This window comes from Tamandua tetradactyla, chromosome 1 (assembly GCF_023851605.1).
Source record: "Tamandua tetradactyla isolate mTamTet1 chromosome 1, mTamTet1.pri, whole genome shotgun sequence".
NCBI classification, from domain to species: Eukaryota; Metazoa; Chordata; class Mammalia; order Pilosa; family Myrmecophagidae; genus Tamandua; species Tamandua tetradactyla.
In genome coordinates, this window is record NC_135327.1 from 34090670 (window position 1) to 34108507 (window position 17838).

Genomic DNA, 17838 nt, shown 5'->3' on the forward strand with positions numbered 1-17838 from the left:
ACAGTTCAGTGGCATTAATTACACTCGCAATGTTATACTGTCACCACCACCACCATTATTAAAATTTTTCCATCACCACAGACACTGTACCAATTAAGCATTAATTCCCCCATTTCCTACCCACACCCCATTGCCTGGTAACCTGTATTCTGACTATGAATTTACATATTCTAATTATTTCACATAAATGAGATCATACCATATTTGTCTTCTTGTGTCTGGCTTATTTCACTCACTATGATGTCTTCTGGGTTCATCCCAGGTAGCAGCATGGTATCAGAACTTCATTCCTTCTTATAGCTGAATAATATTTCATTGTGTGTATAGACCACATTTTGTCTATCCACTCATCTGTTGATGGACGCCTGGGTGACTTCTGCCTTTGGCTATTGTGAGTAATACTGCAATGTACATTGGTATGGAGCCCTTACTAATTTTATAACAAGAAAAAGCAAAACCAAGAATCAACAAATACCAGTGCACTTTTAAGTTTCCATTAGGAAAGTTAAATTGCTGTTATGAGTGGGTAAAGCTTGAATTTGGGGCAGAGGTGGGTCTTATTAGCTTTCTCTATGAAATTAGGTCTCTGAGACATGGAGACTATGTTCGCCTCTGGGTTCCCTTTTGTTGAGCTGGTGGGAGGAACCTGCAGGCCTTAAAATGCAAGTCCAGGCTCATGGATAATTTTGCCTTCTTCTGGGTTGGGAATCAGCTGTGATAGAGAGGAAGCAACATAGCTAGCTGAGGTTGGCACCATATTTTGTTTGTTTTGTTTTTAATTGAGGTGAAATTCACATAATATAAAAATTTTAAAGTTAACCATTACAATTCAGTGGCAGTCAGCACATTTACAATGTTCTGCAACCACCACTTCTATCTATTTCCGAAGCGTTTTAACTACCCCAAATTAAAAGTCTGTACTTATTAAGCAGCCACTTCCCATTCCTTCCTGCCCCTGGCACCTACCAATCTGCATTCTGTCTGGAAGGATTTACCTATTCTAGATATTCTATATAAATAGAATCATATGACATGTGACCTTCTGCATCTGGCTTTTTCCACTTAGCATGATATTTTTGAGGTTTGTCTATGTTGTAGCATGCATTAGTACTTCATCCTTTTTTATGGCTGAATAATGTTCCATTGAGTGGATAGACCACATTTTATTTATCCATCATCCTTTGGTGGGCATTTAGATTGTTGCCACTTTTTGGCTATTGGGAATAGTGCTGAACCTGATCACTTTTAAGCTGTACAATCTTAAACAAGTCACTTATCCTCTCTGGGCCTCAGCTTCTCATTGAAGAAGAGGATGACAGTGTTTTCCTCTAAGTGTTGTTGTGGAGAATAAGTTAGTGATACAGGTAAACAATTGGAATCTAGAGAGAGGATGTGAGTTTTCCTTGTGCTGAGGTTAGACAATGTCATTTATTTAATGATGGGGAGCTACTCAGTTCTGATTTTCATATGGCTGAGCTGGGCAGGGGCAATGGTAGATCATTAGCAAAACCATGTCCCAAGCCTACGGTTTGCTGATTGGGTTCCCTTGGAAAGGAAGGTTTGTGTGTAGACGAAACGTCCAACTGCCATATGGGCCTGCACCCCCCATGTGCCCTGCAGCTGCTCACCACCCCTCAGCCCTTCATGATGTGTGCTGGAGAAATCCTGTTTCTGGGATCTTTTTGACTGCCTGGGAAATTGCAAGAAGCAGAAAACTTCCACTCTCACCTTGGCTGCAGGAAGTAGAGCCTCCTTTGCTTTGGAGTCTGCAGACCTAGAGCACCTATGTTCCAGCAGGTCCCTGTCGTGCCTGGGAGGTAGTCCTGCTTGCCCTTTCCCTTGGAGAAGCCTGGAAAGGCCACACCAAAGCCTCCAGACCAAGGCCTCCCTGAAGCAGAGACTACAGAGAGCATAAGACCTTGGGGGCAGGCCCCGTCATCCCAAGACGTCAGATTCCATTTGCAAGTCCTAAATTACTCAATTTTCAGAGATGCAAGTAAGTGGCTATGTGCTTTTGTTATCAAATCTCCAGAATTGGCAAGATGCCTTTAGAGGAACATGCTGAGCAACTAGGGATCTGGGCAAATTCTCCTTCCTTCTGGGAAAGGAAAGAGTGGAGGGGAAGCTTGCTTTTCTTGCAAGATGGAGAAGTTTCTTTCTCTGGCTTCTCCTTCCATTGTTCCGTTTCACTGGCTATGAAGCCCACAGAGAGGACAGGAATTAGGATTTTAGCACACATGGGGATGTTTTGGGGCTGTTTTAATTTTGTTAGTCTTTCACATGCATCCTCCACCCTTCTATTCATTTCTGAAATCTCGCTCTGGTTTTTGATTTGCGTCATCCTCTTATGGCCGGGGAAAATCCTGGCTTGATGGGTACCTACCTTGCGGTGTGTGGTGTGGGTGCCTTATTTAGCCTTCAGAAGAACCCTGGGGAGAGGGAGGCATGTCCCTCTTTTAAATGAGAAAATGGAAACTCAGCGGGGGCGGGGGGAGAAACTTCCCCAAGGTCACACAGCTACTAAGAAGCAGGGCTAGGATTGAACCTCAGGTAGCTCTGACCCAAAGTGAAATGCTTTGTTCTGTCTGCCATGCACACCCCTCTGTGGTGTTACTGGGGATGGAGCCCCTCTGCCAGGTGAGGTGTGTTCCATTAGCTCACCTGTCAGCTAGTCCACTCAGCCAGGGGGCTGCTCTTAAACTCAGAGGAGCTGTTTTGAGATTTTTTATTAAAAAAAATTTTTTTTTAGAGGAGTGGGTTTCTCTCTGAAGGAACATTTTTTGTTTTGTTTGCCGTTGTCTGTTTTTCTTTCTCTCTCTCTCCTCTTGTTCAGTAGGAAGAAGACTCTTAATCTTATAATTTAGCATTTGCTTGTATTGCCTCTGAGGATCTGATGTGTACTTTCTAACCTGTCGTCAGATCAGAGAGCAAGTGACAAATCCGGTGAGCGCCTAGGATGTGGAGACCTGGCAGTTTAAGGGGAAGACTTGAACCTGATGGCCTGAATTCACACTCTGGCTCTGCCCTATGCTAACAGTATTGGCTGGGGCAAGTTGCCTGACCTTCGCAAGCCTCAGTTTCCTCATCTGTAAAATGTGGATACTAATAGGCCTGTCCTACATAGAGTTGTGATATGTGTTAAAAGCTGAATGTGTTGCTTGGCACAAGAGACAACACACACTGTTAACTGCTGTGTTGTTGCTGATGGTGATGATTCATTCGTTCAACAAATGTTTATTGAACATACTAAACAAAGCAAACCAAGTACCTGCTACTGTGGACCTCATGTCTAGATTGGAGGGATTGATATCGAGAAAATAAACAACTAAGTAAATATGAAAATAGCAGATAGTGTGCTAGGAAATGTTCAACAACTGACTCTTGGAGAAAAAATTGCTGATTTTTGTGGTATAAATACGCTTAACAATGGCTGATCTTAATCCACCATGATGTCACTTGGTTCTTAACATTCTCCCGAGTTTTAACAGTTGGCTCTCTCAAGGCCATAAAAGCTGACTTCAGCCCACCGCTGGGTATATATAGATAATGTGGTTAGAGAAAGAGCTGAAGAGCTGAGACTGAATTACACCCATAGAAGGATATTCCAGGCAGAGAAAATGGCTGTGTAAAGGCCCTGAGGCTGGGAAGAGCTTGGAGTGTTCAAGTACCAGAAGGATAACTGGTGTGGGTAGGAGTCTAATGGGATGAAGGAGGCAGAGACTGGGTTGTGTGAGGCCTCAGAGACCATGACACTGAGTTTGGATTTTATTCAAGTCCACAAGAAGCCACCTAAAGGTTTTAAGCAGGGGACTGTCCAGATACAACTTGCATTAAAAAGGGAAAAAAAAAGATCATTGGGCTGCTCTATGAAGACCAGGGGGAGGCCAGTTAGAGGCAGTGGTAGTCACCCCAGTGAGAGGTGCTTGTGGCTTGGACTAGGGTGCCAGAAGTGGACGAGAGAGATTTGGATTCAGGTAGAGTTCTCCTAATGTGACAAAGAAGGTGCTTTATCTCTAGGTGTTCCCTGGCCGTTTACCATGGGTATATTCAAGATGCCTTAGACCATCAGGACTTTATCTATCCTAACTACTTTTCTTCTTGATATTTCATTCACCTCTTCCTGATAAGTCTAGGAGAGGTGATGAGGAACTATATTTGTTGTGGGTCCCAATGCAAAGCAAAAACAAAACCAAATCTCTTCTCAATACTGCCCTTCTTCCTTTTGACTTCCCTCACTGGAGAACAGTGGCCTGTTCTTCAATTTGCATGGAGTAGAAAGATAAGAGGCTTCTGACTTGCATTTCCATTGTTCCCTAGACCTCTTGAGTGTTTCGGGGCACTTATGTGAACGTGGTCGGTGTCCCGTGGCTGGTTATGAAAAAGGTTGTCATTTTGCTCTGCTTCACTCCCAGCTGTCTCCCTGTGTAGTTTTTAGAAGGGGACACGGGAACTTATTTCTCTCTCCAGACTGGTGTTGTCCAATAAAACTTTCTGCAATGAAAGAAATGTTCTACATTTGGACAGTCCATTACAGTCATCACTAGTCAAGGGCTCTTAAGCCCTTGCAATTTGGCTAATGTGGCCAAGAGAAAATTCCGAATTTTATTTCATTTTCATTCATTTAAATTGCAAAATTACATATTGCTACCATGTTGGATGGCACAATTCTACACCATAATTCTAAATCCTATAACTTGGAGTCTTTCTTTGCTTTTTGGGCATTCGACTGGAGAGCCTCCTGAAATTTTGTATATCTCTGGAGAAGGGTGGGACCTTAGTTACTAGTCACTTGTCACAGCCTACCTCAATTTGCAGAGAAAGGAACAGAAGCACAGATGGGTTAAATGAGTTGCCTCTCAACTGGAGTGTAGAAGTCAGGGACCCAACTGTAAAGTCTCAGTGTGCACTTTTTACTTTTGCTATTATTTTTTTTAACCAGTGTTAAATTTCACGTTATCCTGAAATTCATTCTTCCTATAAAATATTTATAGCATTGTGGATAAAGTAGAAGTCCCCTTTGACTCTGTTCCTCCTTGATCTCCTCTTCTGTCCCCAGGGGTGAGCCTGGCATGGTCAGTTTGGCATGTGACCTTCCACACCTTGTCCATTGCATTTACATATGATGGATGTAGAACATTGCAGACTTTTGAAATAAGTTTTATCAAGCTGTATGTATTTTTTTCTACAAATTGATTTTCTTTGAGAAAGAAAGAAAATCAAAAGTAATTGAGTTACTTTTTTTTAACTGCTGCATAGTATTTTATAGCCTGGACATGTCATATTAGCCATAGGTCTGTTAATGTAACTAATTGTTCATTATTACGTTCGTTTCATTAAATATTTTTGTACATGCCTCTTGCATATAATTTTTCTCTAGAGTACATACTGAGAAGTGGCATTATTGGGTTATAGAGGATATGTATTTTTAATTTTAATATCTGCTGTTCTAATACTCCTTAAGATGTACCAGTTTACGTTCCCATCAGCTATATGAAAGTGACAGTTTCCCCACAGCCTCCAAAATACTTGCTATTATCAAATATATATACCAATCTAATGGGTGAAGATTGTATCTTACGGTGGTTTAATTTGCAGTTTCTGATTACAAGTCATATTGAATATCTTTTCTGTGCTAATGGCCATTTGTTTTTCTGTGAATTGCCTGTTCCGATCTCTTGCCCATTTCTTCTGTTGGACAATTTCTTTAATTCATTCAACAGCTATACATACTAGACTACCTGCTATGTGCAAACACTATTCTAGGTTTTTAGGGATTTATGCAATTAAATAGACAAACATTCTTGGCCTCAAGGAGATAACAATTTACTTGTGGGAGAAAGACCTAGAAAGGAATCAGGAACATTTAAAGTATGTTAAATAGTGATAAAAAGAAGGAAAAGGGGATAGGGACTGCCATTAGGCATGGGATTCAATTTTAAATAGGATGGTCAGGGAATTTGTCTTTTACTTATGCACTTGTAGACATTCTTTATATATTCTGTGTGCTAAGCCTTTGCCTGTCATATGATGCACGTTTTCCTTCAGTCTTTAATTTTCTTTTGACTTAGATTATGGTGCTTTGGTCATACTCTTTCTTTCGTAAAATTAGAAAATTAAAATTGTTCTTTGGAATCTGGTTATATAAAAAGTCAAAGTTCTTTCCTCTATTCTTCCCGGGCGACCATTATCAAGAGCTTGGCATCTGACTTTTCAGATTTTTTTCTACTGTTACGTTCTCCCCACCTCCTGCTTCCGATTAAGCATTGTATCTGGCTGTTTCTCCATCAGTGTAGTTCTGATCTGTTTCTTGTGAACATTTAATATTCTGTTTTAGCAGGGATCCCTGTAATTCGTCCACACAGTGCCCTGTGGATGCACATAAAGGTTGCTGCTGGTTCTCTACTCTTACAAACCCCATGTGTGTGCAGTGTTTCCAGATGTAGCAACTGGTGCTCTGTCTACTGCCTACGAACCTCTCTAGCCTTTTTGGTTTGCTGGACCCTGCGTGTCGGGTGCTGTAACAACCTGATTGTTTCTCTCCCCCCAGCTCCACGGTTATATGGAAAACAAGCCTCTGGGACTTCAGATCTTCATCGGGACGGCTGACGAGCGGATCCTCAAGCCCCACGCCTTCTACCAGGTTCACCGGATCACGGGGAAAACCGTCACCACCACCAGCTACGAGAAGATTGTGGGCAACACCAAAGTCCTGGAGATTCCTCTGGAGCCAAAAAACAACATGAGGGCGACGTAAGGGCTGGGGGCTGGGGGCTGAGACGAGTGCGTCTTTGTGGGGATAAAAGCTAGGGCCAAGTGGAGGGGTTTGGGAAAGGGGATCTGTGGCGTTATGAAAGCAGCACTGATGGTGGTTTCCAATCTGAGGCCCACAGTGATTCCCCCTTTAAAAGTGTTATACATAAATATTTCTTTGTGTGTATTGGGGGGAAGAGAGCTTTTGTTTCTTTGGATGATATTGATTGGGATGAGGCAAAATTTATTTAAATTTAAAAATTGATTTGGCTTAAAAATATTAAATAATACTATGTGTAGACCTTCAAAGCTAATAGGCATATGGCTGGAATTTGGGAAACATTGCATACACATATTGGGGTTTAAAAACTTTTTGTTAGAATGATAGAGGGAGGAGGACTAGGGGCACAAATGAAACCAGAAGGAAAGATAGACGATAAAGGCTGAGGTGGTATAATCTAGGAATGCCTAGAGTGTACAATGATAGTGACTAAATGTACAAATTAAAAAATGTTTTTGCATGAGTAAGAATAAGGAATGTTAATTTTTCAGGGTGTTGAAAATAGATGGCAATTCATATTTTAAAACTTTAACTTATGTGTGAGACTAAAGCAAAAAATGTTTATTTGGTACAAAATTTATATTTTGACTAGTGCATTTCCTAATATAACTTATATGGACAGTAAAAAAGAAAAGAAAAGAAAACTTTTCAAACTTGTAGAAAAGTTGCAAGAATCATACCAAGAACTCCTGCGTTTTGTTCCCTCAGATTTTCCAATTGTGAACGTTTCACAGTTGCTTTATTGCTCCCTTTCTCACTTTCTGGTTTTTCTTAAACAGTTGAGTTTTTGGACACATCATGCCTTTCTCTTTTTAATCCTTCAGAGTGCATTTCCAAAGAATGAGAATGTTCTGTTATAAACCATAAGAAAGTGATCAAATTCATACTTCTTTTATCTATTGAATAGTCCATATTCAATTTTTGCTAGTTGTGTATTTGAGTTTTTCAGATACTTTTGAGGGAAGGAATGTTGGCACGAAAAATCTCCCTAGAGAAATAATTTCCACTGGGGAATTTCTCTAATTACTTTGTGATTTTTTTTTTTTGCCCCAATATGGTATAAATTCCTGGCTAAAATGCTTATTAGTGTCTTAGAAAGTCCTCCCATAACTGGCAGTAGAATTATTTAGCTAAAGGACAAAGGTGGTTGATCTTTCCTGCTCACGGAGACGGTCAGCAGGTGTAAGTGGGGTTCTTACCCTCTTGCAGCATCGACTGTGCTGGGATCCTGAAGCTTCGAAATGCTGACATCGAGCTGCGGAAAGGCGAGACGGACATCGGAAGGAAGAACACACGGGTGCGGCTGGTTTTCCGGGTACACATTCCAGAGTCCAGCGGAAGGATCATCTCCTTGCAGACCGCCTCCAACCCCATCGAATGCTGTAAGTTAGGCTTTCTTTGGAAAGTGTGTGACATGACCTTCTGACCTGGGGCCATCTACTCCAGGGGCCACCAGAAATATGAAGGAGCCACCAGGATGAATAATTGGCCCAAAATGGCTAAAGGGGACAGAGACAGAGCTTATTAGAGCTAGGTCTTCTTTCTGCTCCTATTTCCTTGTGGAAGGTTTGTGGCCTCATAGAAAATTAAGAAATAGTATTGTTAATGAGGCTTTGTTTACTAGATTTGACTGTATAAATGTTATTCTGGTCTTAAAAAGGGTGGGTACGCTTGGGCCACGGTGGCTCAGCAGGCAAAAATGCTTGCCTGCCACGCCAGAGAACCCAGGTTCGATTCCTGGTGCCTGCCCATGTTTAAAAAAAAAAAAAAAAAAAAAAGGTGGGTGCAGTTGGAGTGAACTTGTTGCACACAGCCTCCATTTTTCCTTTTCCTACTCTTTTTTTTTCAATAATAATAACAATGACATCATGGTAGTCCTCATTTATTGAGCTTTGACTCTGCCCATCGCCATGATAAGCACTCAGCATGCAATCTCGCTGAATCCTCACAGTAGTCATTGTCAGTGGCTGATGTCATTGTACCCATTTTACAGAAGAGGAGGGAGAGCTGGGAGGGGAAACCTGTCCACACCACCAAAAACTGAGAGGGCTAGAAATGGAATTTGAGTTTTTGCACACAGGAGCCTTGCTCTACTGCCACCCTGGGTGGCGTCTACTCAGAGCCTGCCATGTGCAGGTGTTGGGGATCTACAGATGAGCACGACATTGTCTCTGTCCTCAAGGAGCTGACAGTCTGGTGGGAGGTGGAAAAAGCATACAGACAAATGGTTGTAAAGGTACAGAAGTTTGTTGAACTCCAGTATGGAGTGGCCAGACTTTGCCACTGGTCTGCCATTTGGAAGGCAATGGGGAGAAATCTGGCTCATTTCTACTTTCAAAAAAAAAGAAATAGCTTTGAGCACATTGTTAGGTACTTTTCAGAAGAGTTTGTTGGTTTTTACAATTAGATGCAAAATGCTTATCTGCACAGTTTTTAAAAGTTTAGACATTAGTAAAAAGAAAAAAGTGTGAGGAAGAAAAAAATATACCTTGCTCCAGAAACAAAAGTGGTTTATATTATTAAGACTTTCCCCCCCTAAGATTAATTTGTTTTATGCTGTTGTAGTCATGGTTCCATATTAAGTTATGTTTCTTTTTACTGGAAGTTTTGCCATAACTAAGGGTCACAAACTCAATTGCCTACAGAGGCCAGGCAGGTCGTGGAAATGAGCGAAGTATGCTGGGTGGCAAGCAATACGGAGTGGTGGAGACTAGGGACCAAGAAGGCACTCTCCCTATCTGATCAGGGCCGCTGTTACTTAACTCTGGCCTGTAGTTGCCTGTGGGAATGTAGGCACAGTGTGGTCCTGTCTTCTGATTCTTAAAAAGATATGTCAAAAATCTCTTGATTCTAAAAAGTGGCAACAAATTTAAAGGATTTGAAAATACTCTGTGGATCAGACAAAATTTGCCTGTGGCTTGATTGATTGATAGAGATAGTCTTAATCAGACACTAAAGCAAGAGGGAAGGCCTGGATATTTTATACAGAAAGACTTGAGGAAGACTGGCTCTCCAAATTAGAAGCCAGCAAGGAGAGATGGGGACTCTCCTTTGGGAGAGTTGGTCTTTGAAAAACGGATGAAGAGCACTCTGACTTCTTGCAAATCAGGATGCTTACCAGGGTGCATCTAATGGTGAAGTTGTATAGGCTAATGTTAAGAGAGAGAGACCCATAGTGTAACAAGGGAAAACAAGCATTGAAAATACAACATTGTAGAGACATTAGAATTCTCCTCTTCTATCTACCTGGCAGACTCCACCCCTATCCCTGAGTGCTGGTCATGTTGGCTTCTCTACCCCTGTCTTGGTTTGAGCATCTCAAGATATTTTTGGAGGGAAACTGGGGATCTTCCTTAGTGCTCTGGAGATTTTGAGCAGATAAAGTCTCCTCTTTCTGGCGGATGACTCATTCTCCAGGATCGGGCTGTGGTTTGCAGCATTGTGGGGAACAGGAGGCCAAAGGAGGGAACAGATACAGGAGCCCAAGTTCCTCTCCTTCTTTGGGTTCCTCAGGTCAACTTATCTTGTATATATCTGAAACTTTCAGGATGATCATTGAACTACATACACTCCAGCCAGATCTTCTGGACTTTTTATATTTGTTTGAACCTTAAACATAGGTTTTTTTTTTCTTCTTTTTAAAAAATATTTGACTGATTCAACTATCTTGTTTGACATATAAGAAACTGAGACGTTCTTGGTAGAGTGAGTCATGCGTTTTTTACTTGGTAGGTAGCAGAGCCAGAATCTCCAACTTTCTAGTTCTGTGAAATACCTTTTTCTTTTGGTTTCTCAAAATCATCCTTTTTTTTTTTTTTTTTAACACCACCACGTGGGACTACCAATTGGTCACTCTCCCTCTCATTCAGAATTCGCTGTCATTTTTATTTCCTTCTTTGTTCTGTTTTCGTAGATCAGTGTCTGATAGTTCAATAAACATTTACTGGCTACGCATTTATTGACTATATGTTTATAGTACAGGTACAATAAATATTTATTGACCAGTTGACTTACCGTATATCCTTTGGGAAGGGTGAGTTAGTGCAAAAAACACCTGCTGGGCTGGTATGTATTTGCAAGGCTAACTTATTTACTTTGGAGAAGACTTTTAAGTACTGTCTCAGGGCTCAGTTCTCAGATTCTAACAGAAAAAGCTATTTCCTACCCTTGGGAAAGTGGACTAATTTGGTAGAAGTGCAAATTAAGCAGTATTAGTTCACATGCCAGCTTGTCCGAGGTCAAATCTCCCCTTGGCACAGACTGGTACCCCACGTGTTTCTAGCCTTCTAGTTCCACTAGGCTTTCAATGTTGCCAAAAGGATATTTTATGTTTCCTCCATGACTGCCTTCCTCATTGTCATCAATGGCTATTTTGAACCTCTCCAGTCTTCCAACCTCAGAACACTGCCCCCAGAGCCTTCCCACTCTAGGCAGATAATTGTGCCTCCCACTTCCCTGAGAACACGGGGAAGGTCGAGGGGAACACCCTCATCTTCTCCAGCAGGAAACCTATAAACAGTCAGAGCCATGAGCAGCCTTTCCTCATCTTATCCCATTGAAAAGGAGCAGTTCTCCCAGCATCACCTCAAGTTCCTTGAATTGCTGAGTGAGCCCTGCTTACTTTTTAAGCTGCATTTCTTGATTTACCTCTTGTGTCTGTTCCCCGTTTCCCAGATATCCTGGGCTCTCTCTCCCACTTCCAGGCCTTTGTCCACCTTTGTCACCACCACCCAGAGCCCTGGTTCCTAAACGTGGAGGCACATTTGACATCACCTGGGGAGTTATAAAAAGTATTGAAGCCCAGGCCCCACCTCCATGTTTGTCTGGTCTGGGGTGCAGCCTGGGCCTGGAGACACTCCAGGGTCCCCTAGTGATTCTGATATGCAGCAAAGTTTGAGAATCACCTACTTGGCACCCTCCCCCATCCTATCCTTCCCTCACTTGGTAACTCCTTCTTCCCCAAGGCCTTGCTTAGCTGTACCCTCCCTGAGGAAGCTTTTCTTGACCCCACGGGGGAGGGGGACCCCCTCTTTTGTGCTTGAACAACTCAATTTACTTGTTGATCTCCTGTGAGGGCAGAGACCAGGCATATTAGCAAGAGTCTCTAGAAGGTTTGTTGAAAGTGAAAGAGTTAAAACAAGCATATCCACACCACCTCCCAGTGAAACAGAGGCAGCGGTGAACGTGACAGATGTCCTCAGGGAGAGATGCCTTGTCCAATGTGACCTACTGGACCCCTCTAGCCATTACTCCCTGTGCCCCACCCAGGGTCTGTGGGCTTTCTCCTTACCCTGCAAAGGGGCCTCTGTCTCCAGCACATTTCAGAAAACACCTCAAGTAATTTTACCCCAAGCCCTGCCCACTCGAGGACAGAATGTCAGTTCACTTTGCTTATCTTGCGGGGAGGAGGTACAGACTAGAAATAAATTTTCTCACGTGCTCTTTTTCTCTCTTTGTGGCTTATGCATATTTTTTTTGTTAAGGTATAATTAGGTTAAATAAATTGCAAAGATTATAAGAGTTCAGATCAATGATTTTTGACAATTGTACGCATACCCATGTAAACACCACTCAGACTAACATATCAAGGAAAGCATTTCTTTCCTCTTAAAATTTTCCTTGTGCCCTGTCCGATCAGTACCCTCTCTCCAACTCACACACAGAGGCAACCACTGTTCTGATTTATATCATCATAGATTAGTTTTCCCTGTTCAAGAACTTCATATAATAGAATTATACAGTATACATTCATTAGAATTCATTAGAATGTATACTGTATACAGTATACATTCATAGAATTATACAGTATACATCTGTATAATTCTGGCCGTTTTTGCTCTGCATGATGATAGTTTCATCCCTGTGGTTGTGCAGTTTGGTAGTTCATTCCTGCTTACTGCTGAGTAGTATTCCATTCTGTGAATTTATCACCCTTTGTTCATTTGCCATTGGTGAACTGGTTGTTTCCAGTGTTGTGATATTATGGATAAGGCTGTTATGAATGTTTTTGTCTTTTTGTGGACAAATGTTTTCATTTTCCTTCGACTGAAACCTAAAGTAGAATTGCTGGGTCATAGGATAAGTGTATGTTTCCATTTATAGGAAACTTTCAGACAATTCTCCCCAGTGGCTGCATCATTTTATACTCGCTGCAAGATTGTGAGAGTTCCAGTTACTCCAAAACAGCACTAATATTTGGTGTTTTCAGCCTTTTTAGTTCTAGCATTTCTAGTGGGTTTAGAATGATATCTCATGGTGATTTTAATTTGCATTTCTCTAACAGCTGTTGATGCTGGGCACCTGTTTGCACACTTGTTGACTATCTGTAGGTCTTACAGCACCTCTGGTAATTATCTGTTCACATCTTTTGCTAACTTTTTATTGGGTTATTAATATTTTTATTGTTGATATGCAGTAGTTCTTTATATATTCTGGATGTGAGTCCTTCGTCAACTATACATACTGTGAATATTTTTTTCTCAGTCTGTGGCTTGCATATTTAGTTTCTTAATAATGTCTCTTCAGGAGTATTGATTTTTTATTTTGATGAAGTCTAATTTTAAAATTTTTCTTGTGGGATTAGTGCATTTTGTATGCTCCCAAGAACATTTTACCTATTCAAGGTGTCAAATAGTTTTCCTTTCTTCTGTATTTTCTTATAGAAGCCTTTTTGTTCTGGTTTTATATTAGGGATATGATGAACCTCAGGCTACTTTTATGCATGGTGTGAGGTTCATCATTTTCCAAATGGATTTTCAGTTGTTCTGCCTGCCTTTTTTGAAAAGCAAAAGCTTCGAAAACCTAAGGCTCCATTCTCTCCCTTACCACCTTCCCTTTGTTTCCCACTTCACCCTCCAAGGTTGGGCTTGGGAGGTGGGTGAGGAGACAGCAGCACTGTGGGTGGAAACCCTTAGGAGCAGCAGGACCAGAACGGCAAACGGAATGTGCTTTGTTTAGTGAAACAAAGCCCATCTTGGTCACCTGCTCCTGCCAGAAGCAGAAAAATGAGCCACTTAATCCTGTGTGCTTCTTAACGTTCATTTGCTCAATAACAAATCTATGTGTGTGTGTGGGGGGGAGGGGTGGGCAGTAAATACTGGGCTAGGCACTGGGATAGAGCTGTGAACGAAGTGAGGACCCTGCCCTCACAGAGGTCATGTTCTAGTGGGAAGACAGACAGTACACAAGCAAGCAAAGGCATAATTTCAAAGAGAACAGAATTTTGTGATGAAAATGACAAGGGCCATGTGTTAGTGACTTGTGGGTGGGAGCGACAGTCCTACAGATCAGGAAGGCCTCTCTGAACGGATGACATTTTAACCAAGACCGGAGTGATGGCAGGAGCAGGTCTAGGTGGACCATGTACAAAGGCCCTGAGGCCAGAGTGAGTTTGGGGTTTTAGGGGAACAGAAAGGCAGACTGTGAGGCTGGTGTGAATAGGTGAGAGAGGTAGGAGGTGATGTCTGAGCTATTGCTGGAGACTTTAACTTTTATTCTAAGTGAAATGGGAAGGCTCAGCTTCTAATGTATTTCAAAAATTGCTTAGCACAGTCCCTGGAACACAATTTGTGCTAATAAATGCTCAAAAACAGAATGAAAGAAGAAAGTTGATGAGAGGGAAAAGACACGAAAGAGAAAAAGGGAGACTAGAAATTATCAATCACCTGCTATGTGCCAAGCACTTTATAAATTGTTGCTGAAACTGTGTAAGATCACCATGAGCTTGGGCAGGTCTATTCCCATTTACAGATGGGAAAATTGAAGCACAGAGAAGTTAAATAAATTGCCTCTGGTCACCCAACTAGTAAGGGACTAAACCAGCTGTGCCATCAACATCCTGCAGAATCTCAGGGCAGCAAGATTGAGCTGCATTACACAGGATGAATTAAGTTTGTTCAGAGACCTGAAGAGTGGCATCATCTCATTGTAAAGCCAAAGATCCCGTAAGGGCCATGAGATTCCCCCACTCATGACCCTGGATTGCCCCTCCCAAGATCCTACAGCAATACATCTTGGGACAAAATTTGGGCACTGGGATGGAAGACAGGTGTACGAGGTTTTTTTCAGCACCTAATCTCCAAGAAGCCTTAAACAAAGACCAGGAAGCCATGTTTCAGAAACTTGACATACCTACGTGATGGGAAGAAGCAATTTAGAATGGGTTTGGAGCGTGGGCTCTGGAGCCAGAGCCCGGGTCCAAGCCCTGCCTCTGTCACTTACTAGTTGCTTACTCCTGAGGCAGTTGCATAACATTCTATGCCTCAGTTTCCTCATCTGTAAAGTGGAGATTATAATAGAACCTAACTCGTCGAGTTGTTGTGGGGATTAAATGAATGTGTGTGTGTTTGTGTGTGTATGTGTATGTATCACACAGTAACTTCTAGTTCAGGATTAGCTCTTATGATCGCAACAGCGTGACCCAGGTGTCCCTCTTGGCAGACCCAGTTGAGCATGTCTCATCCTGTCTTGCTGGCAGTCACCCCTGCAGCTCTGGCTGCCACTCTCTTGCTGCAAAGAGCCTGTGCCATGCTGGGCAGGGGTGGCAGTTCAGCAAACACTAATTGTTTCAGGTGAGCAGCTGCAATAAGAGACCCAGATGGGCCAGTTGGGTGCCTGGGCTCCTCAGCAACCAGGGTGCTTGGCCTTCAATGGTGGTTCTTTGAGCAGGAAGGCAGCCCTGCAGAACCCATGCGTTTGTGGCCACTACATCTCATTTCCATGGAGTGGATATCGACAGGTCTCTCATGGAGTTTCCCTCGCAAAGGGGAAACTGGGTCCCTGCATCCCACCCTCACAATTGCCAGAGGGGATCCAGGGAACGGCCTGTCTGCCGGCCCTGCCTCAGCCACTCCAGTTGAGACCTGCATCAGCCCCATGGTGTGGGCCAGGGCAGGCCTAGCTGGTGAGGATTGCAGCCAAGCACAGGGGATTGATGTGAAGACAGAAAGGGCTGCCAGCAGCTGGAGTGCCATGATGAGGGGTGGCCTGACAGAGCTCCTTCCTTGTCTAGGTTGATTGGCAGCATCCCCACTTTTCTGGGTCCTTCTCAGTTCCTCTGGGTCTTTCTCTGTTTTGCTGAAAGGGAGCCGTGTAGGTAGTGGGAACCCTACTGTCCTAGGTCCAGATTCCACCTGTCTGCCGACTATGATGTATTCCTTACCCTCTTGGAGACTCAGTTTCCTCAGCTTCAAAATGGCAATAGTTCCTGTTTAGTGGTCTCGTTGTGATAGGATTAAGAAGAAATATGATGAATGCTCATGGAGCCCAGGCTAGGTGCACTGCCCTGGCATTAGCTCATTTAATCCCCAAACAGCCTGATGAGGTGGTTACTATTATTTTTCCCATTTTGTAGATGAGAAAACAGGCACAAGGAGATTAAATGACATGCCAGGTCCCAAAGCTAGGACCTTGCTGAACCAGGCTTTGAAATCAGGCAGTCATGCTTCAGTGTCCTCTCTTGTATTCACTAATCTACACTGCCTCCTTATGAATGTGTTTTATAAAATAAACAGAAGTGTATGTGTGAAGTGCCTGGAATTGAAGCAGCCTCAGTGGCAGCTGGAATGCTTTGCTGTTACTACCAGGGCCCACCCTGGGCCTGGGCTCTGTGGAATGACTTTCCCTGATTGGCCTCTCCCACTTCTCTCCTAAGCTTCTTGGGTAGGCCATAATTCTTGGCCATCCAACCCCATGCCAGGGCACACTGCAGACAGTCAGGCAATAATGTCCCATTTCCAGGCAGACTCCAGCAGATCTGTGAATTTCCCTAATTGAGCCCTACCTCTGTGGCTGTGCTCAGCGTCAGCCACTGTTGCTAGTGAAAGTAAACACCCGAACTGGTTAAACTAACAGCGCCCTGTTGATTCAGAGCTCGTAAAACACAGGAGCCCCAAGCCACTTTATGACGTGCCAGAATTTGGGGGTAGGAGGGAAGCCTGGGGAGGCCACCTTGAAGCTGGAGCAGAGACCCAGGTCCTCAATGATGGCTTTAAAATGGTGGCCTCCAGTTTGGTTGGAGAGCTGCAGGGTGTGTGGGGCTGATGTCTGAAATCTCCAAATGATTGAAAAGCTGAAAGGGAGGTGGTAGGGGCTGTTGGAGATAGGGCTCCTGGGCCCCAGTGAGCTTCCTGAGAGCTCCCCCACCCCCGCCCAGGTCCTGGACCATGTCACCCCAGTTAGCAGCCAGAAGCAACAGAGGTTGCATCAGAGGGAGTGAGGGAAAGAAGTAGGACCCCAGGAGGGTAATTTTGGTTGCTGTTTGCCTCCCCTCAGTTCCTCTTTCAGTGACTAATTGGATACGTTTGCTTTGCTGCTGGGCCCATTGAGGATGCTGGGGCCTCCCTGGAGAAGTTCCCCTGTCCTTGGTGGCCTTTTAAGTGTCAAACTTGACTCTCAAACAAATGTGTGCAGTGAGTCACCTGGACAGCATGTTACAAATGCAGATGGCCAGCCTCTGCCTGAGAGCTGAGTCCAGGTGTGTGGCCCCAGCTTCTGCATTTGTATTAAGTGACCCACCCCTTATCACACCAGGTGATTCCACTGCAGATGACCTGGCAATCATTTTGAGAAATGCCAGCAGTCGGGGTCATGAAAGCTGGGTTTTGGTTCAGGATTGTTTGAGAACAAGAGTGACATAAGAGGTAGTATGTGTGTACATGTGGCACAGGCCAATTGGTGTTTGGTCAAATGGCTAGCTAATCTCAGACAAAAACACGCAGCCCATGCCCAGCACATGGCAAATGCCCCAAAATATACAGCCTTTACCATTGTAAACCTTGCTTCTGGAGCCAGATATGCTTTTTGGGAACGTGCTCCTTTAATTCTCTCAGCAACCTGTGAGGTAAGATGTTAACGACCCCATTTTATGGATGGAGGACCTGAGGCTTAGAGCTGTGAAGCCCCCTGTAAGGGCATCCAATGGGAATCTGTGGGGGAACTTGAAAGATACACAAGCTCTGCTCAAGATGTCAGCCAGAGCCTTTGCCCCAGGCAGCAGCTGCCCTTTGTTGAAGCTGAGTTCTGAGCTT

At 43.3% G+C, this 17838-nt stretch overlaps 1 protein-coding gene across 7 annotated transcripts in view; it reads left to right on the forward strand.

The window, feature by feature from the left end:
* Positions 1-17838, forward strand: part of NFATC2 (nuclear factor of activated T cells 2) — a 163631-nt gene that overhangs the window by 74279 nt on the left and 71514 nt on the right. For all 7 annotated transcript variants that reach the window (XM_077113995.1, XM_077114002.1, XM_077113974.1 and 4 more), the window contains exons 4-5: positions 6548-6750; positions 8021-8193. In XM_077113995.1, coding sequence (XP_076970110.1) covers positions 6548-6750; positions 8021-8193 — 376 coding nt within the window. The remainder of the gene's footprint in view (positions 1-6547; positions 6751-8020; positions 8194-17838) is intronic.